We start from the raw sequence: 24,179 nt of genomic DNA on the forward strand, positions 1-24,179 counted from the left end.
ATGTTAGTGGAGAGTGAATGTACCTGAGTAGGGGGGGTGGTGGAGGTAAACAAAAAGATTAGATGAGTGGACAAGGGGTGGGCAGAGAAGTTAATCAAGGGTTTGTCATATGAGAAGATAATTTTTAAATAGATGAATAGCATTGACCAATCTGCTGTTGAGTGAGAGCCTGGCCTGTTCTTGTTAGCCTTGGCACCCCCTGCTCTTTTCTTATCAACAGCGATAAAGCAATCTGCAACCTTATTTCCTGCCTCTTTCCTGCTGAAGAATTCTATATGAAAGGAATTCTTTCTACTAGAAATGGGTTTGCATGAGATTGAAACTAATTTTTTTGCACTGCTATGAATGACTAGAGAACACTTTTTAAGCCTTATATTTTGCCTGGAAAAATCTCTTCTTTTTTGGATTCTAATACTGGAATTCTAACTGCAGGAGACCTTTGTTCCATCACTAGATGGGATGCTTCTAGCCTTTTTTGTGGCAGATATTGTGCCACTCGCACATGGACCTTGCTACCACATTTTATCTTGCTGCTATCTGGGGCTCTGAGAAGATGTTACGCCACCTGCCTTCTGTGCTCCAAAGGAAGTTTAAAGTTGTTATTTTTTTTCTTCTCCTTTTGGCTGTCCTGATACACATTATCTTGGATTTAGCATTTTCTTCTGGCCATGGTTCCTCCGACTGTAGCCCCAAAACAATGGATCCCATGGGCCTCCTGCCAGCCAATCCCATTTTAGGAATCCAGAATAAGCTGAACCTGAGGATTCTACAGGACTTTAGTGGTAGTAATGGCTCCCTAGAAAAAGGTTCTCATTTTCTGGGAGGTACATCATATCCAGGTGGCAGGAGCAATACAGACCACCAAGATCACAGCTTCAAGCATCAAGAAGCCAACGTCTGGGGAGATAAGTTCAAGCTTGCTGCTCTTTTTGATCATCCTCTCTATAAGATTCCAACACCAGCAGTTACAGCAAAAGACAAGCTGTTTGTTATCAACTCCAAGATTAAGTTCAAACTGAAAAGCAGTAGGAGTGATGAATGGTGAGAGACCATATCTTTCTTCCAGGAATACAGGGACAGTGGTATGGCCCATTGATCCTGGTACTGATCCACTTCTGTGCTGGCCCTTAAATGTAATCTCACATAGGTTATGAAACAATATTTAATTCTGCTTTCCCCTATATAGAAGGGTCAGATCCTCAGGACTGTGGAGACGGAATACTGGGTGATGAGACCTGAGACTGTCTTGTTAACATTATGCTCATTCGCCTGGCTTTTAATGCTGATTTATTTTTTGCATATATTGGGTATTGCTTCTAATGCTGCTAAATGATTGGCTTCTGATGTTTTTATTTTGCTTCTTAAAGAGTGGTACTCAGGCATGATATGCAGAGATCACAAGCATATTGGGCTAGCATTGCTAAGGATATGTTAGGAATGCATGGCTCCCAATATGGGAAGATGGCTTAAATATATATGTGCTATGAATACTTTTCAAGACACGTTATGAACTAAAGACAGAGGTGAGAGCATGCCATGGATTCAGAAGGTACACATTTTATATGCAGTAACGTGAATTGGTGGTTGAATACATGCCTTGCATGTATTGAGCCTCAGTTTTATCCTTTGTGATCTTGTGTAGATGAGATCTTTACCTAAAGTTCTAGTGAGCTGATTATGAGCCCATTTCTGAACTAAATGGATAATTAGTGCTGATATAACCTTTCTAAATATAGATATATGGAGTTGCATTACCAGTCCAATTGAGTATAAAGTATCTATATGATCTACCCTTAGAAGCAACTTTCCAGGATATCAAAGGTTTTTCATTAGATCCTGTAGATAGAAAGCATATAATTTGCTCAAAATGTCCAAGGTACCATTGTCATGGTCCTTGGTAAAATGGTCTTCATGGGCATCTTTGTTTTGCCAAGAGCATGTGGAATTTTTTCAGCTGGCTCAGGTTCCAAATTGCCAGACCATAATGAGAAGTTCAGCTCTTGTTCCATCTTCTTCAACAGAAATAAGAACCTTTTTGCCACTTGCAAAATGAGAAGCTTGCAAGCTTCTGGATGGGCCAGATCAGTCCTTAAAGGAAGCCTAAACTTCTCACTTCAAAGAGGCAAAGACTTTTCTTCAGATAAAAGGCTTCCCCTCCCCCAGCCATGTTTCTTGATTAAACTGGATTGAATTTGTTTTTTAATTCCTCCCCCCTTTTCATGTAGGCAGAGTGATGACAATAAAAGATCCATTTCATAAAAGGAAAAAAAAACTTGTACTGAAAGCCATCTGTTACAGAAAAGAGAGTGAACAACCATGTCTATTGAACAAAAGATGAGAGAAATGTATTCCTCTTTCCCTGAGTCTAAAACATCTCTATGATGATCTTGAGAGACAGAATAAACTTGTCAATAGGTTTCAGTTTTCATCTTGTGTTGGTTCTGCCCAGCTGATGTTCTTGAAGCCAATCTCCCCTACCCTTGGAAGAGGGTTTTTTAAAAAAAGCCTTCCCTTTCTCTTCCCCCAGCTCCCAAATATTCCAGGGCTCTCTCCTAGAATTCCTGGCATTCGAAGCAAGACCTCTAGTGCTTGATAGATGGTCCAGAACACCCAGCTGCCTGGGCTTCCTCGCAGCCTTTTCAAATGGGACCAGGTTGTCTTCCATACTAATCAAGGCATGCAAAGTACTCCCTCCTGAGTTTCTTAGATGATAACAGGATGGTGCTGCCTATGGATAAAAACTCTGCATCCCTGTAATGACTACTCAAAGTCTATTAGGCTTGTCTGGGCCTCCCTATGTAGCAGTCACTGTAATTGAATGCTGAAGAAAAATACGGATTGTGAAATAATTGATGCTTTCACCATATCCAGAACAATTGATCCTTCCCATTTTTGTTGCCATGCCTTTCCTCTGAAGCTCCCAGTGGCAATGCAAACTGCTGTGGTCCTAGCTACCATTACAGCATAGATGAACCTCAGCCTTTTGCCAGCACCCAGAGTCATGTACATGTATCTCCTATGGCATTTCTGTTGTTTGAAAAAGATTGTACCGTCAGTGTTTAAACAAATGTGGTGATATCTCTGGAGGTGTACAAAGCGACACTAGGCAATGTGGTGGCCACAACTAATGTATCAGTGGCCATCTTGGGGAAAGGTGAAGAGATGCGAAGTGCTTCTTGACTCCATAGTAACAAGTGGTTCTTGTCCACCAGACAGTTTAAGTTGTTACTAGATTGTTGACCAGTTGAGATGTATTTGCATGACACCAAATACCATTGTTGTTGTGTGTTGTGGTGGTGGTGGGGTGTCTTGGATTTGCAGGATGAGCAACAGTGCGGTAGACGTGGTCCATCTAATGGAGCAAATGTCAAAGGATGCCTACCCTCCTTGGCTTCAGTTTAACACAGGCATCAATCGTTATGAACTGTATGGCCGCAATGACCCCACCCGTCATGCCTTGCTAGAGGATTTGGCCACACAGAAAATTGTCAGTTCAGGTACTGTGTGCCATATTCTGATCCCTGCACTTACTCATCTTTGGTTCTTCCATCCTGTCCCCTTGCCTCTTCCTTCTGATTCCCCTTCTCCTTTTCATTTCACTTTGTATCCTTCTAGGTTTGGTGCCTAGCCAGTGAAACGACCCTGACGGGAGGTGGGAAGAGAGTCCCTTTACTCCTAGATTTTTGCTAGTTCTGCCTCAGTGCTAACTCCAAAGGGATTTTTCTGATATTAGAAATGCAAATGAAGAGTACCAGCTTTCTTCTATCTCCTAGCAGGGAGCAGTAGCAACTCTGGCATTCTGATAAGCTCTTATTTTTCTGTTAATTTCTGCATAGCCTTTGGTTTAATCTGTTTAATGCTCAATTGCCACTTAATCCTCATTCCTAAAGGTAACGATGCTTTAAATATGCCATTGTACCCCCCCCCCTCGTCCCTCCCTCCCCAAAAGTATTGTAAAGAGGCTGGATCCCAATCACTGTGGCTCTGACTATATAATAAGAGCAATGTCTTAATTTAAAACCCTGTTCAGCCTGGGACTTTAAGAATCACCTCCTTCCATACAAACCTATATGTACACTCTGGTCATCTTCAGAAACCCTGCACTGGTTGCCTCCACTACCTGAAGCTACATGGGTGGCAACCCCAGGAAGGGACTTTCTGGTTGTGGAACCAAAACTTTGGAACTCCTTCCCCAGGGAGAGTCATCTGTCTTCCTCTATTGGTGTCTTTCCCTAGTGGGTGAAGACTTCTGTTTGGTGTAATGGTTCAGAGCGGTGGACTCTAATCTGGTTTGATTCCCCACATGCAGCTGCTGGGTGACCTTGGGCCACTCACAGTTCTTTCAAGAGCAGAGCTCTCTCAGCCCCACCTACCTCACAGGGTGTCTTGTGGGAAGAGGAAGGGAAGGCAATTGTAAGTCTCTCTGAAACTTCGAGTGAAGGGCGGGTATAAAACCAACTTTTTTTCTTCTTCTATCTGGCATATCCTCCAAAACAGTTATTGACCCTCCTTTTGTGTTTGTGTTTTCAATCATTTTATAATTTTAAATATTTCTAATTTCTTAAATGTTTTATTGGGGCTTTTTTAATGTTCACTGCCTTGTGGACCCTGATTGGGTGGAAAGGTGGCATAAAAACACTTTAAGTAAATGAATAAATATTGTCGCTATCCCCCTCAATAGATTTTAATGATTCTGATCAAGCAGCCAGCAAGGATTGGCTGAGGTGATACCCTCCGCTTTACTCACTACACTACCACAGGGAGTGGGTAGATGAGTGTGAGGAAAGGAATTCCACTTCAGATGTGAACAGGGAAAGAGAGAAGGAGAGTGGAGAGCTGGTGCTGAGAGCTGGCTGAAACCCCTGGGGGGGGGGGGTGCAAGAGCTCTTTCTGGGGTAGCTTATCTGCTGCTCTGTATGAAGGCCTCTTTCCTTCCACCTTTGCCCCAATTGTACACTTGAATATAAAGTGTCCATTGCAAAAAAAAATCCACAGTTCTCTCTAGTGCCCTGCCCTCCAAATGGAACCAACTGGGGTAAGCACTAGATTCTGGAACCTCTCACTGCTTGGAGAAGTGGGTCATGCATAGCAGGATATAATTGGGTATCTGTATATGCAAACAGCAGCAGGAAGGGAAGGGAGCAATTGAGACTGCAAACCTAGCATGGCAGCGAAAGCACCATAACCTCATTATGCCTCTCCTGCTGCTTTTTAATCTTGGGAAAACAAACAAACAGCAGGAGACCTTTTCTCAAACACCCCATCATCAGGTCTAGTTTGGCCTTTAGAACTGTGAGAGCGGCAGGAGCCTCTCTCTCTATCCCCTTCCCCTTTTTTTGCTTCTGCAAAGCATGATACACTTGGGTGGCACTGTACTAAAAATACTTACAATAATGTTATTTCAGTCCAGAAGCCTGGAGGGACCCAACTGAAGATAATCATGACCTTTCCCAACAAAGGCAAGGCCCTCTTCAAACCCATGAAGTGAGTAGAGCCAAAACTTGTGACTTACCTGCATCAATATTCTGAATCAAAGCTCCTTCCTGTGCATTGAAATAATCTTTGCAGGACTCTGCTTGGCAAATGCATAACCTTGGAACATTCTTACTTTCTCTGAATTCATAAGTAGCCAGAATTCTTTCTGTAGAAATCTGGAGGGCTAGCCCCTTTCATTCCTATCTCAACACAAGGGCCGTTTTCGCACTAGCGTTTACTCCGGCATAGCACCCCATTTACCTCCGGATCTTTTCCTGGTTTTCGCACCTGTTGCTCCGGCGCTGCGTCTTGCTCTGGTGCTGCAGGGGTTTCACGCCGGAGTATCTAGATCCACCTCCTTCCGGAGTTTTTGAAAACCTCCGGATCCACACCGGATCCACTCCTCGGAGTTTGCTGTGGGAAATCCATCCACGCCGGATCGACTGCTTTGTGGGCGTCACCCTCTCCCTTTCCGTCCTCCCACCCCATCCACCCCCTTGGCCAATCATCAGCCGTTCGCGGCGCTTCCCAAAAGTGCCCGCACGGCCATTTTTTTAAAAAAACTTCATATTTCTTGCGTAATAGCGATATTTCGAAATTAACAACAAAAAAAACCCTCCTGCGTTATTTCGCTGTTGTGTTATCTCGCAACTACATTATACATTGTTGGGGGGGGGGGGAGAAATCTAGTGCCGGCGTGGGCCAAAGCGTTCATGTGTGTGTGTTTTAAAAAGGCAATGCCTCCCTCAGCTGTGCCACCAGGATTTCTGGACCTGCACAAAATCGCCATGTATAAAATGGCAAGTTGGAGTCCTGCATTCTTCTCCCTGGCTACATTCCGCTCGGTTAGAAAGTAGACGCGACCGAGCTCCTCACACGCGCCACAGAAGGGGAAGGAGAGAATGGGGCGGGGGGGGGAGCTCTGGCGGCAGGAATCAGTCAGGTCCCCGTTGCAAGCGCCAGCCAGGGAGGGGAAAGAGCGCAGAGGAAATCCCAGCTTCGCCACCCGGGAGGGAGCGAGGCTGGGAAAGGAAGAAGCTGCCACACACACACACACAAACCCCTCGATTTCTCTCTCTTCGTTATTGCGATATTTCGCAACTTCAGAATTTGGGGGGGGAATCTAGTGCTAGGATTCTCCACTGTGAATGCTTCTGTTAATACATAAAGGGCTGTGGAGGATTCTACAGCTGCAGCCAATCCATAAGCAGCAGCAGCACACGTGATGCGGTTTGTCCACGAAAAGAAGGGGAAGGAACAGCTGTGACTGCCGATGTTACGTTAGTACGTCCTTACGCAACCAGACTTGCGCTTAAAAAAAAATGATTGACAGGGCATCGAACTCAAGTCGATGCCAGTGGGAAAACGATTTGAGCCGGGGCTTCATGGAAAGCGACTCCGCAAATGAGTCCATGTGCGAAAACGAGGAAAATGAGCCGGACATAATTGCGCCGTGGAATAAGGGGAGCAAACGCTAAGTGCGAAAACGACCAAGGTTAAAAAAGCTGCACATGAACTGCAGGGGAAAAGTGCATGAAATTTCCTTGGTGATAATCTCTTCATGGAGGGTGGAAGTCAATACCTACTGCCTTGGCATGTCCCTCACTGCAATGTCAACGATCACTGAGTGAAGGAGGATTTTCCCTAAGGACTAAACAATTGTTCTTGGAATCTGCAGCCAGGCTTCTTCACATTCTAATGACAAGATTCCCCACGGGAAGAATAGGCAATATCTCTACTTACTGCCCTGGTGAACTTCCCCATTTCTGCAACTCTTAATGTAGAATTATTATTCCCCTATTCAGTCTAGATTGATATCCCCTTCTATAGAACTATATCCCTTCAATAATAATCATTTCAGGTTCCACTGAATTCTTCTGGTCAATGGATGATAGGAAGAGACTTCCTTCATATCATCCAATGATATCTGAAGGGGAACGAAGGAGTCTTCTTCACTTCCACCTGCACCCCCAGTCATGTGACTTGTTACACTGAAGAGAGAGAAGCAATCTGGTTTTAGAGCTTTATATCGGACAGATTCACCTGGGCTACTGTCAGACCAGAGCACAGGGTTTTGTGACTTGATTGTTCACCTTTAGTGGTATTTTTGATCTGCAGCAATTAGCAGGGGAAGCCTTTCATGGCATGGACCTAAGCATGATTGCCTGCTCATTGCTATGGATCAAGACACTGTTAAAGGCACAATTACAGAGAGATTTTTAAACATGGGCAGTGGACAGGTCAAATCCTTAGCAGCCAGCACAGTATGTTAACTAAAGAGGATAGTAGGGGGAAGTATTTCCAGTTCTTAAGCATTGACCATCCGTTTTTCAGTCACATGAACTTTCTGGCTGCTGGGATCTTCCTAATCCCAACAAGGTAATGGTTGTAATCTACTTTATCCCCCAGCGATCAGGGGCCTTGCATCTTTGATGGTGGAGGAAATGGACATTCAATTCTTCACCAGCTGGCCTCATTACTGACCGTTTCTGGAGTAGATATTGGAAACTTCTGCACACTGTAGAGTCTGTAGAATGAAGGACATTCTCCCCCGCCAGTAGGTTAATGGTATTTTATCACTGATCTTACCTCAGATACATGCAGACACTACTGTGGTAAGGACAATAACTGGCTCATATGAAGTTGCCTTACATTGAATCAGACCATTGGTCCATCAAGGACACCCCACTTGGATCTACCTTCCTTCTTAAATGACTGCCAGATCCTGGAATGGCGAAGAGAGCCATTCAGGTTGTTGCTGGTTTTCAATGGTAAGGTGCGACCTCTGGTGGTGAAAGGTTTAACCTTTGCATTTATTTATTTAGTACATTTTTAAGCAACCCTTCAAGCAGTTCGGGATAGTTCTCTCTGCCGCCATTGTATCCTTACAGCAAATCTGTTGAAAGGGTTAGGCTAAAAAAGAAGGACCATCCCATGGCTACCCTGTCCAGTGAATTTTCATGATGAGCTGGTGTTTGAACCTAGATCTCCCCAGACACCATTGATCTCCCTGGACACTATTGATCACCCTAGATACCACATTGACTTTGTGCTATCTTAATTATCATTGGGACCGAAACCAGATGAGATGCTGCGAGATCCATGAACTGATGAAACCGTAATTTAAAATAAAATGGAAATAGGAGCTGTGCAGGGATAGTGGTGTTTTAATCATCCTCTCCAATCCCTGAAATTTCACCAGTTGAAACAAACATCCCTTCCTTTCATGGACCTACCAGTATCATGCTTCTTTTGACCCTTGGCTCAAAAAACAACCCCAAACATTATACAAAGCCACAATTAAGAAAGCTTCATGTGGATTAGTACAATATCTAAAGTCATAAACCATGATTTGCAATTGATTGGAAAACCAAAATCAGAAACTATGGTTTGAAGTGGGCTTGTGCTAACTGTGGTTTGGTATCGTGACTGAACTTACAAACCAGAAGCAGAGCTTTAGTGGTTCTAAACCATGGTGGGCTTGCATGCTTCCAAATTATGATTTGCATGCTAAACTGCAAACTTTGATTTGGTGTGATGTCTTTGAACAACTGATTGAGTCTTGCCAACTTTGAACCAGCTTTCAAGCATGGCCAGGATTTGGGGTGGGGTGGGCAGATGTATGTTATCACAAGACATAAGAAGAGCTCTGCTGGATCAAACCAATAGTCCATCTAGTCCAGCATCCTGTTTTACACAGTGGCCAACTAGTTCCCCTTGATAGCCAACAACATGGCATAGAGGCTGAGGTCTTCCTTTGCCTCCTGGCTCCGGGATTCAGAGGCTTAGTACCTTTGAATGTGGCAATTCCCTTCAGTCACCATGGCTAGTAGCCACTGATAGACTAATCCTCCATGAATGTATCTAATCCCCTTTTAAAGCTATTTATTCCTATGGCCATGAATACATCCTCTGGCAGCAAATTCCACATTTTATTCACTCTCTGTGTAAGGCAGTATTTTCTTTTGTCCGTCTTGAATATACTACACATCAGCTTCATTGTATGCCCTCAGGTTCTCATATTTTGGGAGAGGAAAAAATGTTTCTCTTTGCCAACTCTCTCCACCCCAGTCATAATTTTATAAACCTCTATCATGTCAATCCCCCTTAGTAATCTGTTTTAAACTGACAAGTCCCAGACTCTTGAGTTTTTCCACATGGGGAAGGTGCTCTAACCTTAATAATCTTGGTTGCCCTGCTCTGGACTTTTCCCAGCTGGGTAATGTCCTTTTGGAGATACATTGAGCAGAACTGTATTCCAAATGAGGCCACACCTTAAATCTGTACAAGGGCATTATGATATCAACTGTTTTATTCTCACCCCCTTTCCTAATAATCCCTATCATTGAGTCAGGGCTTGAGTTCAGGCCCGGACAATTAACCCTTCTACATGCTTCCTCTCTTTACCCCCAGGCAGACTCGAGACCAGGAGACTCCAGCAGATTTCTTTTACTTCTCAGACTTTGAACGTCATAATGCAGAAATAGCAGCTTTTCACCTGGACAGGTGAGACCAGCCCCAGGATCCTTGCTCAAATACAGCAGCTCTGTTCTCAAGGGTGCAGTGGATGGTTTGACTGTGCTAGCTCACTGCACCAGTCTTGGCCAGTTTGAGATCCTGCCACTGGAATGGACAAAAATCTGTCTCATTTAGCATCCCAGGGCCCAGAAAGGGCTGTGAGTGGCTGTATCTGACTCTATTCCAGCAGGGTCTGCTCTCAAGCCCAAGGCCCTTAAAGTCAGCAACTGGACGCTGAAGGACAGTAAGCAGAAGGCACAGCCTATGTGGATCAGGAAAGGAATGAAAGTGCTGTCAAGTCACAGCCAACTTACAGCAGCTCAATAGAGTTTTTAAGGCAAGAGACATTCAGAGGTGGTTTGCCATTGCCTGCCTCTGCATAGCGATTCTGGACTTCCTTAGTGGTCTCCCATCCACATACTAAGGTTGACCTTGCTTAGCTTCTGAGATTGTGCTAGCCTGGCCATTTAGTTCAGGGCAAAGGTTTCTCTAATTATTCCAGATCTGACCAGAGCCAGCTCAGGTGGAGGGGAGCAGTAACCTTTTACCTTCTCCTCATCCTGTCTCTACCTTGCTGCCACATCCTAGAATCCAAGGGAACTAAGGCTTCTCTTCTGCCCCAAGCCTCTCTAAAACCAGCAGAGCAAGCCACGAGTGTCTTATGGGGCTTCTCATGTTCTCATACCATTACCAGGGCACCAAAAATGATATCCAAACTATCATGAAAGAGTAAAAGGAGCATTCAGGACATAAATGGCTTCACATGCTGATTACAGAAGGGTCTGAAGGAAGCAAAAATTGTGAGAAAGTGAGAAACTCACTGGGGTGGGTACAGCGGCAGCAAGGTAAGGACGGGGGGGGGGGCAACATGGTGGGGGTTGATTGTGAGGTGAAAATTGAGGTGGCTCCAGTACTAACCTGCCTTGAGTCACCACTGGCCCAGCCAGTCCAGAGGTTTCATCTTCGCTGCCAGCCATAGAGACTAACATCACAAACCCTATTCCTTCCTTTACCTGTCCAAAAATGGCTCTGTGGCCTAAGTGGGACAGCTCACTAGGCCAAGAACCAGATCCTTGATAGTCCCTGAAATGGTATTCTACATCCAGTGGGAGCCAACAGAAGTATTAAGTGCAGTAAAGACAGCGATTTGCATCTAGCTGCATGCTCTGAGTAACCACAACAGGGGAACCTGTTTGAGTTTCCTGCTTGCTCTTCTCTTCTGGGAAGGATCCTGGATTTCCGAAGAATTCCTCCAGTTTCTGGCCGTTTAGTGAATATAGCAAAGGACATCCGTGACATCACGACTGACCAGAAACTGCTTAAAACTTTCTTTATTTCACCAGGTGAGTATTTTTCCAGCCAGTCACTTTGCACAAGTTGAGTTTATTTTGGTCATTGTGAAAACAGACCTACAAAGCCAAAATGTGTCTTTCTCCCACCGTAATGAATAATTGTGTTGAATAACCAGGCCAAATGTGTAACAGAAACAGGTGTTTAATGTTAATTCTACTGAAGATGAGAGTGAAGTGATAGTAAAAGGAAGAAGCTATGCTTTGTAATGTGATAAGCTTTGGGCTGAGAAAGCATGAAAGCGAAACAAGAATAGTAAAATCGATTGAACCTATCGCATTATTGATTAATCTGCTGTAAATATAATCTATATATGCAGCTAAAGGAAATAAACGGACATTGTGGACGCATGGCATATGAATATGGACCAATCCACACCTTTCCAAGGCTGGTTGCTTTGTGGTAAAATAAATTGGATTTACATGAAGAAAATGTTGCTGAGACTTTTTGTAAGACATTAGTATTAGTGTTTGGATATATCATCTTGAAAAGCTGATTTTACACGGAGCCTGTTGGCATTCTCTACATTCTTCCTTTCTGTGTGACTTTTTTGTATTTGCTTATGATGTTGTTAGTGGCATCAACACACATCAGTTTTTTTCTGGTATTACATTCCCATGACCTTTGCTTTCCTTCATTTTCTTTTTCTTCTGGGTCACCTCAGCTGGCAACGTGTGCTTCTTCGGCGTATGCTCCTACTATTGTTCCACTGAACATGCCTTGTGTGGCAAACCTGACCTGCTTGAGGGCTCCATGGCAACTCTCCTGCCTGATGAGAAACTGGCTAAGCGGCGCTCATGGAGAAGTCCCTGGAGGCGTTCCTACTCCAAATCCAAGAAAGCTGAGTATGTTGCTGAAAACATATAAACAAGGCACCCAACCTAGAGATAGCTCTAGATACACAGGGTCGAGGGAAGAGAAGTGGCCTAGATTCTAGAACACTGTGGCAAGAGTGTTAACAAGGTCATGTTGTACTAGGGTTGCCAAGTCCAATTCAAGAAATATCTGGGGATTTTGGGGGTGGAGCCAGGAGATATTGGGGCAGAGCCAGGAGCAAAGGTGTGACAAGCATAATTGAACTCCAAGGGAGTTCTGGCCATCACATTTAAAGGGACAGCACACCATTTTAAATGCCTTCCTTCCATAGGAAATAATGAAGGATAGGGGCACCTTCTTTGGGGGCTCATAGAATTGGATCCCGTGGTCCAATCATTTTGAAACTTGGGGGGTATTATCGGGAGAGGCACTAGATGCTATACTGAAAATATGGTGCCTCTACCTCAAAATACAGCCCCCCCAGAGCCCCTGATACCTCCAGATCAAGTCCCCATTATACCCTATGAGAATCAATCTCCACATAGGGAATAATGAAGTGCCCAACAGACGTTTCCCTCCCCCCCCCTCCTGGTTCTGGCGACTCTGAAGAGGGATTGGCATCTCTCCTCAAGAGTTGCTGCCAACTTCTTCAAAGTAACACAGACACACCATCCCAAGAGGAGACCTTTCCAATCGGAGACTGAAGCCTCCTGAGGTAGAAAGTCACATCGTGGCTGTGGGGGTGGGTTTTCCCCCGCCGGCCAGCTGACTGGGGGGCAGGAAGGAGCCTGGGAAAGTGGGAGAACCCCCGCTGGGACCTGGGGATTGGCAAGCCTATGTTGTACTAGTCATAGTATCCCGCTTTAAAACAAAAAACCAACCACATTTGTTGCCAGAATTCAGAACTGTAGATGTTGACCTTCAAAGTTCTATATATGATCTGGCCCCAGGATATCTAAAGGATTATCTCCTCCCTTATGAACCTCCTCATGGCTCACATGAACCCACGAAGCTGTCTTATACTGAATCAGACCACTGGTCCATCAAAGTCAGTATTATCTACTCAGACTGGCAGCAGCTCTCCAGGGTCTCATGCTGAGGTCCTTCACATCATCTACTGTGTGGTCCTTTTAACTGGAGCTGCCAGGGATTGAACCTGGCACCTTCTGCATGCTAAGTAGATGCTCTGCCACTGAGCCATAGCTCCTTGCCTTCTGAGGTGAGGGATATAGTGACCAGGGTTAAAGCCTTCTCAGCAGAGGCACTGCATCTGCTGCACTCTCTCCTTTTTCCATTTTGCTGGTGCTTAAATGCCAGATGAAAACATGGTTGCTTCTTTTCTGGTTCTGAGCTGTTGTTGTTCTTCCTGATTGTGACCCTGCTGTGCTGCTCCCTGCATAAGTTTGTTTTTTTCTAAAAGATAAAAATAGCTTGCATATATTTTGCTTTTAAAACCTGTATTGCATCACTTGTTCACTCTTTAACTACTACTCATTTATATACCTGGCTACTTAATACTGTATATTTTTGTGATGGTGATTTTAGCATATCCCAGGTTGCATGAAACATCAGGAAAACTGAAGTAAAATATTTTAAACCAATTAATATGATACGGGCATCAGGTTAAAGAGAATGCTGTGCCCACCCACCAGAAACACGGGAGGGATGAAACTACTGACCCATGCTGCTTCACCCCTGGCTTGAAAAATGACACTACAAAATCATGATTCCCAAAGATGTCACCTTCTAAAAACTTTAAGAACATAAGAGAAGCCATGCTGGAACAGGCCAATGGCCCATCCAGTCCAACACTCTGTGTCACACAGTGGCCAATATATCTCTGTGTGTGTATACACACACACACATATACATACATACATATACACACATACACAAACACATACATATATATACACTTTGGCTAATAGCCACCGATGGACCTCTGCTCCATATTTTTATCCAATCCCCTCTTAAAGCTGGCGATGCTTGTAGCCACCACCACCTCCTGTGGCAGTGAATTCCACATGTTAATCACCCTTTGGGTGAAGAAGTACTTCCTTTATCCTTTTTAACCTGACTGCTCAGCAATTTCATTGAATGCCCACAAGTTCTTGTATTGTGAGAAAGGGAGAAAAGTATTACTTTCTCTACTTTCTCCACCCCATGCATTATTTTGTAAACCTCTATCATGTCACCTCGCAGTCGACGTTTCTCCAAGCTAAAGAGCCCCAATCGTTTTAACCTTTCTTCATAGGGAAAGTGTTCCAAACCTTTAATCATTCTAGCTGCCCTTTTTCCAATGCTATAATATCCTTTTTGAGGTGCGGTGACCAGAATTGTACACAGTATTCCAAATGAGACCGCACCATTGATTTATACAGGGGCATTACGATACTGGTTGATTTGTTTTCAATTCCCTTCCTAATAATTCCCAGCATCGTGTTGGCCTTTTTTATTGCAATCGCAAACTGTCTTGACATTTTCAGTGAGTTATCTACCATGACCCCAAGATCTCTCTCTTGGTCAGTCTCTGCCAGTTCACAACCCATCAACTTGAATTTGTAGCTGGGATTCTGGGCCCCAATGTGCATTACTTTGCACTTGGCCACATTGAACCTCATCTGCCATGTTGACGCCCACTCACCCAGCCTCAACAGATCCCTTTGGAGTGCCTCACAATCCTCTCTGGTTCTCATCACCCTGAACAATTTAGTGTCATCTGCAAACTTGGCCACTTCACTGCTTACTCCCAACTCCAGATCATTAATGAACAAGTTAAAGAGCATGGGACCCAGTACTGAGCCCTGCAGCACCCCATTGCTTACCATCCTCCACTGTGAAGACTGCCCATTTATACTCATTCTCTGCTTCCTATTAAATATCCAGTTTTTGATCCATAAGAGGACCTGTCCTTTTACTCCATGACTCTTGAGCTTACTAAGGAGCCTTTGATGAGGAACTTTATCAAAAGCTTTCTGGAAGTCAAGGTAAACAACATCTATTGAGTCCCCTTTGTCCACATGTTTGTTCACCCCCTCAAAGAACTGTAACAGTTTAGTGAGGCAAGATCTTCCCTTACAGATCCCATGCTGAGTCTTCCTCAATAACTTGTGTTCATCAATGTGCTACTCATTCTGTCCTTGATAATGCTTTCTACCAACTTTCCCAGTATTGAAATCAGACTGACTGGCCTGTAATTTCCCTGATCTCCTCTGGAACCCTTTTTAAAGATGGGGGTGACATTTGCTACCTTCCAGTCCTCAGGAACGGAGGTAGATTTCAATGAAAGATTACATATTTTTCTCATGAGATCCACAAGTTCAACTTTGAGTTCTTTCAGAACTCTTGGATGTATGCCATCTGGACCTGGTGACTTTTTATTTTTTAATTTTTCAATCAGTTGTAGGACCTTCTCTCTTGTCACCTCAATCTGACTCAGGTCTTTCAACACCCCTTCCAAAATTAGTGGTTCTGGAGCGGGCAAACACTTCTCATCTTCCACAGTGAAGACTGAGGCAAAAAATGCATTCAGCTTCTCAGCCATTTCCCTGTCCTCCTTCAGTAATCCTTTTACCACTTGGTCATCCAAGGGCCCCACTGCCTCCCTGGCTGGTTTCCTGCTTCTAATATATTTGAAGAAATTTTTATTGTTGGTCTTTATGTTTTTTGCAATATGCTCCTCATAGTCCCTTTTTGCCTGCCTGATGACAGTCTTGCATTTGATTTGCCACAGCCTGTGTTCCCTTTTATTAATCTCACTTGGACTAGCTTTCCACTGCTTAAAGGAGTCCTTCTTACCTTTTACAGCTTCCATTACTTTGTTTGTTAACCATGCAGGCCTTTTCTTATACCTGTTTGTGCCTTTCCTAACTTGTGGTATATATTTTATCTGAGCTTCTAGGATTGCAGTTTTAAATAGCCTCCAAGTTTCCTCAAGGTTTTTGACTTTATTTACCTTTCCTTTCAGTTTCCTATTCACATGCCTCCTCATCTCAGAGAATTTACCCCTTTTAAAGTTAAACGTGGTTGTGCTGGTCTTTTGGGGCAACTCCCTATTTATACAAATGGTGAAATCAATAACGTTATGGTCACTGCTCCCAAGCGGTGCGATCACTTTTACATCTCTCACCAAGTCTTAAGCATTACTTAGGACCAAATCCAGGATCGCCCACCCCTGGTAGGTTCTGTGACCATCTGCTCCATAGCACAGTCATTGAGTGCATCTAGAAACTCAATCTCTTTCTCTCGACCTGAACACATATTGACCTAATCAATCTGCGGGTAGTTAAAATCACCTATTACAACACAGTTTTTACGTTCAGCCGCTATCTTTAATCCTTCCATCATATTATAATCGTCCTCTATCTTTTGATTTGGTTGGCGATAACAAACTCCCATAGTTAAATTTCCTTTTGGGCCCTCTATTTCGACCCAAAGCATTTCTAGAAGGGAATCTAATTCTTTGACCTCAGTCTTACTGGACTGTATACCCTCTCTGACATACAGAGCCACCCTACCTCCAACGCTTCCCTCCCTATCCTCCCGATATAGCTTATATCCAGGAATCACCATGTCCCACTGATTCTCCTCATTCCACCAAGTTTCTGAAATTCCCACAATGCCTATGTTTTTCCCCAACACTAAACATTCCAACTCGCCAATTTTACTTCGAACATTTCTAGCATTTGTATACAAACATCTATAATTTCCCAGGCAAGTTAGGCCCGCCACCTTCCTCCTGCTGCCTCGAGACTTTGGCAGACACTCCATACTGTTTGTCACCATGTCAATGGACAACTCTGATCCTTTACCCGGTAGAAAAGTAACAGCTAACCCTTCATCTCTTTGAGATGAGTCCTCCCGAACCAGAGACATTTCATCTCCTGTTGGCTTTTCCCCAGGGTTTCGTTTAAACTTTACTCTGCTTCCAGAATTTTTCCTCAAACGTCTCAGGGAGTTGCTTAACAGACCCCAAAGCCTCTTTCCCCAGCAACAACTCATTTCATTTTCTCCAGTAAAATCCCTGTTGAGGGGTGGGGCATAATTCCACGGGCATTCATTCCCCCCCCCCCCATATTCAATTGACTGAAGGGAGGGGAAAGAGAGACAGAGAAAGCAGGCAATAAGGTCACCAGATACATGAGGAGGGACTGCAGCTGAATGGAAGAGCCTCTTTTTTGTATGCAGGAGGGCCCAGATTCTGTCACCAGAATCTCCAGTTGAAAGGAGCAGGTAAGACCTCTGGCTGAGACTTTAAAGAGCCACTGACAGTTTCAGTGGACAGTACTGACTTTGATGGAGCAATAGTCTGATTCAGTATAAGGCGGGTTAATGCGTGTGTATTCAGTTATTTTGAGGATCCCTCTCCACCAGTGAACTCCTAATTCTTGCCCATCCTCTCCCTGTCTTGTGAGTTTGATGTCCTCCCACAGTGGTTCAGTAGGTCCTGTGTGTTACCATCTGGGCATTAAAGGCAGGTCTTGAGTCTGGAAAGGCTGAAGTGCACTGATCTAGGGAGGATATCAGAGGGCTAAAAGGAAATGTGCAGATAGTTAAAACAATCATGTGCATTTTATAATAATGTTTAATAATGATCTTTTCTAAGGTGGGAGCTGAACCAAAATTACTGCACTCAGGTACGACAGACCCCACCGTATGACCAGACTTCCCGTCTTCTCAACCTCATTGACATGACTGTACTTGACTTCCTGATGGGTAAGCCGCGTGTGCCTTTTCCTGAGGCTTCTAACTAGTACTGCCAGTCCAGATCCTTTAGCTCAGCTTGTAACTGAAAGAGCTAGGCTTCATCATAGTTCCCTTTTCATGACACAACATGGAGTTCAAGAGTCGTGTCCCAGCTTACCACTGCACGTGTGCCTCTGTCTCCTCTGAGGTAGATTTCTCTAGCTATATCAAGTTAATATATGTTAACTATATACATCTACAGCCCAGATTGTCTCCCTGTTACTTTTTTGTTCTCACCTTTCTTTCAGTATGGTTTATTCTCTGGTGTGCTCAGCACATGGGGCTACATTCTTGTACCTTCCTCAATCAATTTTCACACATCAGATGAAGCAGATTGCTGCCTACAGAAACATGTCGCAATGAACCAATTAAGGTCCTTTCTGGGGCTATTTTTTCCATGCGTGTATCTATTCTGAAAGCATGCTTACGGACACAGGCATAAAATGGCTGATTCTGAGAGCCACTTAGAAGCATGTCAAAAGAGAGGGGAGTGAGTCACGCTTCCCCTGAAATGTGCAAAGTGGGATTTGCAAAGCTCACCCACACAGAGAGCTGTGAGTGCCACGGATCTCAGCTGCAGCTCTAGCTGGTGACTGAGGCATACAAAAAGTAGTATTAATCAGTGCTCTTCATTGCATCTAAGTTGCTCTTCTGCTTATAATTGATTCCCCACCATGTGTTGGATCATCTATCCCTGTCCAATGGGGTCATTAAAATTTCCTTGTGACGTGCAGTTTTTATCAATTTTGAGCAATTTTTGTAAGACAAACCTTCCTTCCTTTTTGAAATCGTTTGGAGCACTGCAGGGATCCCGACTATGCATCACACAGGGGTAAATGCCAATCCCAGGCAGACATTCACAGCATGCAAAGTAGCTTCTAGGGGAAGCAATCCGAAGCAGCAATGTGGCGGGAGGGAAAGGGTACTGAATGCATGTTTGGAACCCTGTAAGGCGGAAGGAGCAGCAGCGGGGGGTGGGGGGGCATGGCCATTGGGGAAAGGGTTAAGCACCTGCTCTGCTTGTCTGCTCCAAACTCCACACACACCCCCCACACACATGCTGCTTTTCCTGAGAAGAGGCTGCGGGAATTGGTTACGCCCATTTGCGTGTAGGATCAGGTGATTTTTTTTTTAACAGTGTGCCTGAAACCATGTTGATTTCAGATTGTATCATATTAGTTATTGTAATTTGATAGTTGTGTTGTTACTCACCAGAGCACCTAATTGGAAGAAGGCAGATTTTGTTCACCGAGTTTTATGGTAATCATATTTTGTGTGTCACAGCAGAAGTGCCCTCCACTCTAGACTTGCCAATCTCCAGGTCCCAGTGGGGGTTCTTCCGCTTTCCCAGGCTTCTTCCCGCCCCCAGTCAGCTGGCCTGCGGGGGGGGGGGGAAGCCCCGCCCCCAGAGGACCATGTGCCTTTACACCTCCAGAGGCTTCAGTCTTCGATTGAAAGGTTTCCTCTTGGGATGGCTCTTTAGCTTGGAGAAACGTCGACTGCGGGGTGACATGATAGAGGTTTACAAGATAATGCATGGGATGGAGAAAGTAGAGAAAGAAGTACTTTTCCCCTTTCTCACAATACTAGAACTCATGGGAATTCGATGAAATTGCTGAGCAGTCAGGTTAAAATGGATAAAAGGAAGTACTTCTTCATCCAAAGGGTGATTAACATGTGGAATTCACTAGCACAGGAGGTGGTGGTGGCTACAAGCATAGACAGCTTCAAGAGGAGGTTGAGAGAAAAAATATGGAGCAGAGGTCCATCAGTAGCTATTAGCCACAGTGTGTATATATATATGTGTGTGTGTGTGTGTGTAATTTTTTTGGCCACTGTGTGACAGAGTGTTGGACTGGATGGGCCATTGGCCTGATCCAACATGGCTTCTCTTATGTTCTTATGGTGTGTCTGTGTTTCTTTGAAGAAGATGGCAGCAACTCATGAGTAGAGATGCCAATCCCTCTTCAGAGTCACCAGAACCGGGGTGGGGGGTGGGGAAGGAAATGTCTGTTGGGCACTTCATTATTCCCTATGTGGAGATCGATTCTCATAGAGTATAATGGGGAATTGATCTGGAGGTTTTGGGGGCTTTGGGGGAGCTGTTTTTTGAGGTATAGGTACCAAATTTTCAGTATAGTATCTATTGCCTCTCCCCAAAGTACCCCCCAAGTTTCAAAACAATTGGATCAGGGGATCCAATTCTATGAGCCCCAAAAGAAGGTGCCCCTATCCTTCATTATTTCCTATGGAAGGAAGACATTTTAAAAAGTGTGCTGTCCCTTTAAATGTGATGGCCAGAACTCCCTTGGAGTTGTCACACCCTTGCTCCTGGCTCTGCCCCCAATGTCTCCTGGCTCCACCCCCAAAGTCCCCAGATATTTCTTGAATTGGACTTGGCCACCCTACTCCACACTCATGCTTCTTTTCTATTGTTGAACCAGCATCATTCACCTTTATGTGCATTATCCGTTGTACATTAGCTTCCACATTTTCAAGATGCTTCCCTATAAGTGTTTGCAGAATGAAAGCAGGGAAAATAAAATCAAGCAGCCTTAGCTGTTTTCTTGTCCTTTCTTTGGCTACTTATGTGGAATATGGCAGCCAGCAGTGCCCTCTAGTGGGAACCCTGCAGTGCTGCATAAATGCATCCTGCTTTATTTCACCTACATTCCACGTTGAATAAAAATAAGTAACTCTATCAAAACAAAAACCAGCAGATGTACATCCTCACCCATTCACAGCAGTGTATGAGAAAACTGATATTGCATCACATCAGATTCATGAGAATGGGCAGTAGGGAGAGCTGTTTGAAAGTAGCCCCACGTCAAGAATCACCTTGAGCAGGAAAGGACAGCCAAGCTTTGCTGACTGGTTATGTTTTCCTGTGCAGGTGCTTTCAAGAAAGTTAGTTACTGTATGCATTCTGAATCATTTGGAGGACTCTGCCTGGCTCCAGCCTTCTCTGAAATCAGAGTCAGGTCTAAGTCTGCATCTCTAAACAGTTAGCTCATGCCAAATGTCCAGCCTGCAGGCCTGATCCATCCCCCAGAGGGCTTCTGTCCATCCCATGAGGCACTGCCTATGGTCTGCTTCCTTCTCCCTCTCTCCTGCTTCTGTCATTTTTGTTTTTTCAATGGGACTGAGGCAACTGAGCACAGCAGCCTCTCCTTACTCTTTACCTCTTGCGCCTCCCTCTTCACCAAGGGAGGAGTAGGGAGGAGGAGCCTCAGCCAATGGAGGGTTTGGTTCTGTAGCTCTGTTGTGTGACTGAGAGAGCCTGGCACAGCTAGAGCTCTCTCAATCAAAGCTAGAGCTGTGCCAGGCTCTCTCAGTTACACAGCAGAGCTACAGAGCCAAGCTCCTCTATTGGCTGAGACTCCTCTTCCCTCCCCCTCTCTTGGGCTGCTTTGCTGGCTGCCTCAGTCCCCCAAGAGAAATGCAAAAGGCACCTGTAATACCAACAGTTTTATTCAAAGTAAGTAAGAGTTTTTTGCCTTGCTTCTCTCTCTCTCATACTGACCACTATAATTTACAATCTCTCTGTTTTTGCACTGCCTCATAGGAGTTGCAGTTATTTTTCTGGGGATGACTACAGCTTTGTAGAAAAACACATAGCCCTCAGTCTGTGTCATGGTGCCTTCACATGTTTCTTGACCAGCACACAAAGCAACTTATGTAAAAAAAAGCTTATAATGCCCAGCCATTTAATGTTTTCCCCAAGGTCTTAGGACACAGAGCATTGACCATGAGATTTCTGTAATGAATGTAAGTAAATCAAAAGTAGGTATGCAATTTACAGATACACACCTGAACAACATCTGAACAGCATACTCAAGATTGCTACAGCATAGACATTGTTGCCAGATTTTGATGCAATAATTCAGAGCAAGAGGTGTCAGTTATCAGAGACTGTTAAATAACCAAAATATTGCAAGAATGCTAATCGTTTAAGAATATTTTAAGTTTTAAAAAAATATTTGTGTGTGTTCTTTATAAAGTTTATCTCTGTGCTACCTGGCATTACATGTTATGATACACATGGCCTGGCCAAACAAGGTCTCATTTATGTCAGATCCGGCCCCCATAACAAATTAGTTTGACACCCCTGTATTATAGGGCAATCCTTAACAGATCTACTAAGAAGTCAGTCCCATTTTATACTGTGGGGCTCACTCCCAGGAAAGAGGATTGCAGCCATAGTCTTCCTCCCGGAGCCCTAAGAACTGCTAAGAAACATGTAGCAAAGGTTCTCAGCAGTCTTGAAATCTACAGTTCCCAGGACTCTTTGGGGTAGGCCATGATAATTGATCCAGTTTAAACCAAATTCATGATGTCGACATAACCCATGACCATGTGTTAAGTAGCTATCTGTGGGCAGGGAAATAATGTTATTTGGATTAGATACCCAGAGCTGTAAATCAGATTCAGGCCTACATGGTCCACCTTCTGCTACAGAATAATCAGCATTTTCCATTTAGTCTGTTAATATAGCTATGTGCTGTCATTCAACCTACCTTTTCTCTTGGTTATGCCAGCAACTCTTCATATTTCACACCAGGCTGTTTCTTTTGGGAATCTGGGGGGAAAGAGCCACTTTGGTATAGTGGTTACGTGTGCAGGCTCTTATCTGGAAGTACCGGTTTTGATTCCCCACTCCTCCACTTGCACCTGCTGTGTCCTCGAGTCAGTCACAAGTTCTCTCAGAGCTGTTCCTCTCGAGCAATTTCTCTTAGTGCTCTCTCAGCCCCACCTACCTCATAGGGTGTCTGTTGTGTGGAGGGGAAGGAGATTGTAAGCCACTCTGAGACTCCTTTGGGTAGTGAAGGTAGAGTTGCCAATCCCCAGGTGGGGACAGAGGATCCCCCATTTGGAGACCTTCCTCCCCTTCAGGGTCGTCAGAAAGCAGGGGGAGGGGAGGGAAATGTCTGCTGGGAACTCTTATTATTCCCTAAGGAGATTTATTCCCATAGAAAATCATGGAGAATTGATCCACGGGTATCTGGGGCTCGGGGGGGCTGTTTTTTGGGGTAGAGGCACCAAATTTTCAGTATAGCATCTAGTGCCTCTCCCCAAAGTACCCCCCAAGTTTCAAAACGATTGGACCAGGGGGTCCAATTCTATGAGCCCCAAAAGAAGGTGCTCCTATGCTTCATTATTTCCTATGGAAGGAAGGAATTGAAAAGGTCCCTTTAAATGTGATGGCCAGAACTCCCTTGGAGTTCATTTATGCTTGTCACGCCCTTGCTCCTGGCTCCACCCCTACTGTCTCCTGGCTCTACCCCCAAAGTCCCCAGATATTTCTTGAATTGGACTTGGCAACCCTAAGTGAAGGGCGGAATATAAATCCAATCTCCTCCTCTTCTTCTATTAAAGCCAAGCACTTTACTTAGATACATAAACTGGATGGATCCCACTCATCCCTTCTGTCATTGACGTCTAGGGTTGCCAGCTTCAAGCTGGGAAATACCTGGAGATTTTGGGGGGCGGGCGTGGAGCCTGAGGAGGGCAGGGCTTGGGGAGGAACTTCAATGGGGTTTAATGTCATACAGCTCATCTTCCAAAGTGGCCATTTTCTCCAGGCGAATTAATTTGTTGCCTGGAGATCAGTTGTAATAGTGGGAGATCTCCAGCCTCTACCTGGAGGCTGGCAACCCTATGCCAGTCATTTATGCCAACTTGTTCAATCTTCCTTTTCAATTACTTATACTCTATCTCAGTTTTTCCCATTTGCAGGGTCGTGATCCGGTACTAGGCCACAGAAGCCTCACTACTGGGTAACAAGAAAAGCCAAAGCTAGCCCCGCCCCTAGCAAAGCTAGCCCCGCCCCGTCTCTGAGGTGTGCAGAGAGGAGCTGGGCTGCCTCTCTTTCCTTCTCCTACACTCCCAGTGTTTGAGAGAAAAGCTGGCATCCACTGGCACATTAGACCCATGAAGTGTTCTTCAAGGTATGAGCTTTCATGTGCCTTGCAGTATGTTCTTTTGGGGAGATTTCCCCGGGAGTTCTGGGTGGCAAAGAATGGTATGTGTGTTTTTTTCAGCTGGGAGGGGTGGGGAGTGGGCATTCCTTTTTGGGGTAACTGCAGAAAAACTTGTATGAACTTCATATAACTTGAAATTAATTCATTAATTGCAGTACAATTCTTTGCTACTTTTCACAGTAATTTGCCAGTGTTTCAATCAAAGAAAAGTATGAAAAATAGCTGTCGAAAGATTTTCTTGAAACCAAGCAAGTTTGGTTGTAGCTTGAGGCAGGGTTCCAGTAGTAGCAGCTG

General features: G+C 44.5%; 1 protein-coding gene and 1 non-coding gene across 2 annotated transcripts in view; one reads left to right on the forward strand and one right to left on the reverse strand.

Annotated features, from left to right (window-relative positions):
- The first annotated feature begins 214 nt into the window (after window positions 1-214).
- The window catches only part of LOC132576361 (extracellular serine/threonine protein kinase FAM20C-like), a 33,006-nt gene continuing 9,041 nt past the window's right edge, over window positions 215-24,179 (forward strand). The window contains exons 1-7 of the mRNA XM_060245442.1: window positions 215-1,041; window positions 3,322-3,497; window positions 5,406-5,484; window positions 9,889-9,981; window positions 11,221-11,336; window positions 12,008-12,188; window positions 17,765-17,874. Coding sequence (XP_060101425.1) covers window positions 503-1,041; window positions 3,322-3,497; window positions 5,406-5,484; window positions 9,889-9,981; window positions 11,221-11,336; window positions 12,008-12,188; window positions 17,765-17,874 — 1,294 coding nt within the window. The 5' untranslated portion in view covers window positions 215-502. The remainder of the gene's footprint in view (window positions 1,042-3,321; window positions 3,498-5,405; window positions 5,485-9,888; window positions 9,982-11,220; window positions 11,337-12,007; window positions 12,189-17,764; window positions 17,875-24,179) is intronic.
- On the reverse strand, window positions 13,295-13,366 carry TRNAA-AGC (transfer RNA alanine (anticodon AGC)). The gene has a single exon. It is a non-coding gene; the product is annotated as a tRNA-Ala (tRNA).

The sequence above is a fragment of the Heteronotia binoei genome, chromosome 8, assembly GCF_032191835.1.
Source record: "Heteronotia binoei isolate CCM8104 ecotype False Entrance Well chromosome 8, APGP_CSIRO_Hbin_v1, whole genome shotgun sequence".
Lineage (NCBI taxonomy): Eukaryota > Metazoa > Chordata > Lepidosauria > Squamata > Gekkonidae > Heteronotia > Heteronotia binoei.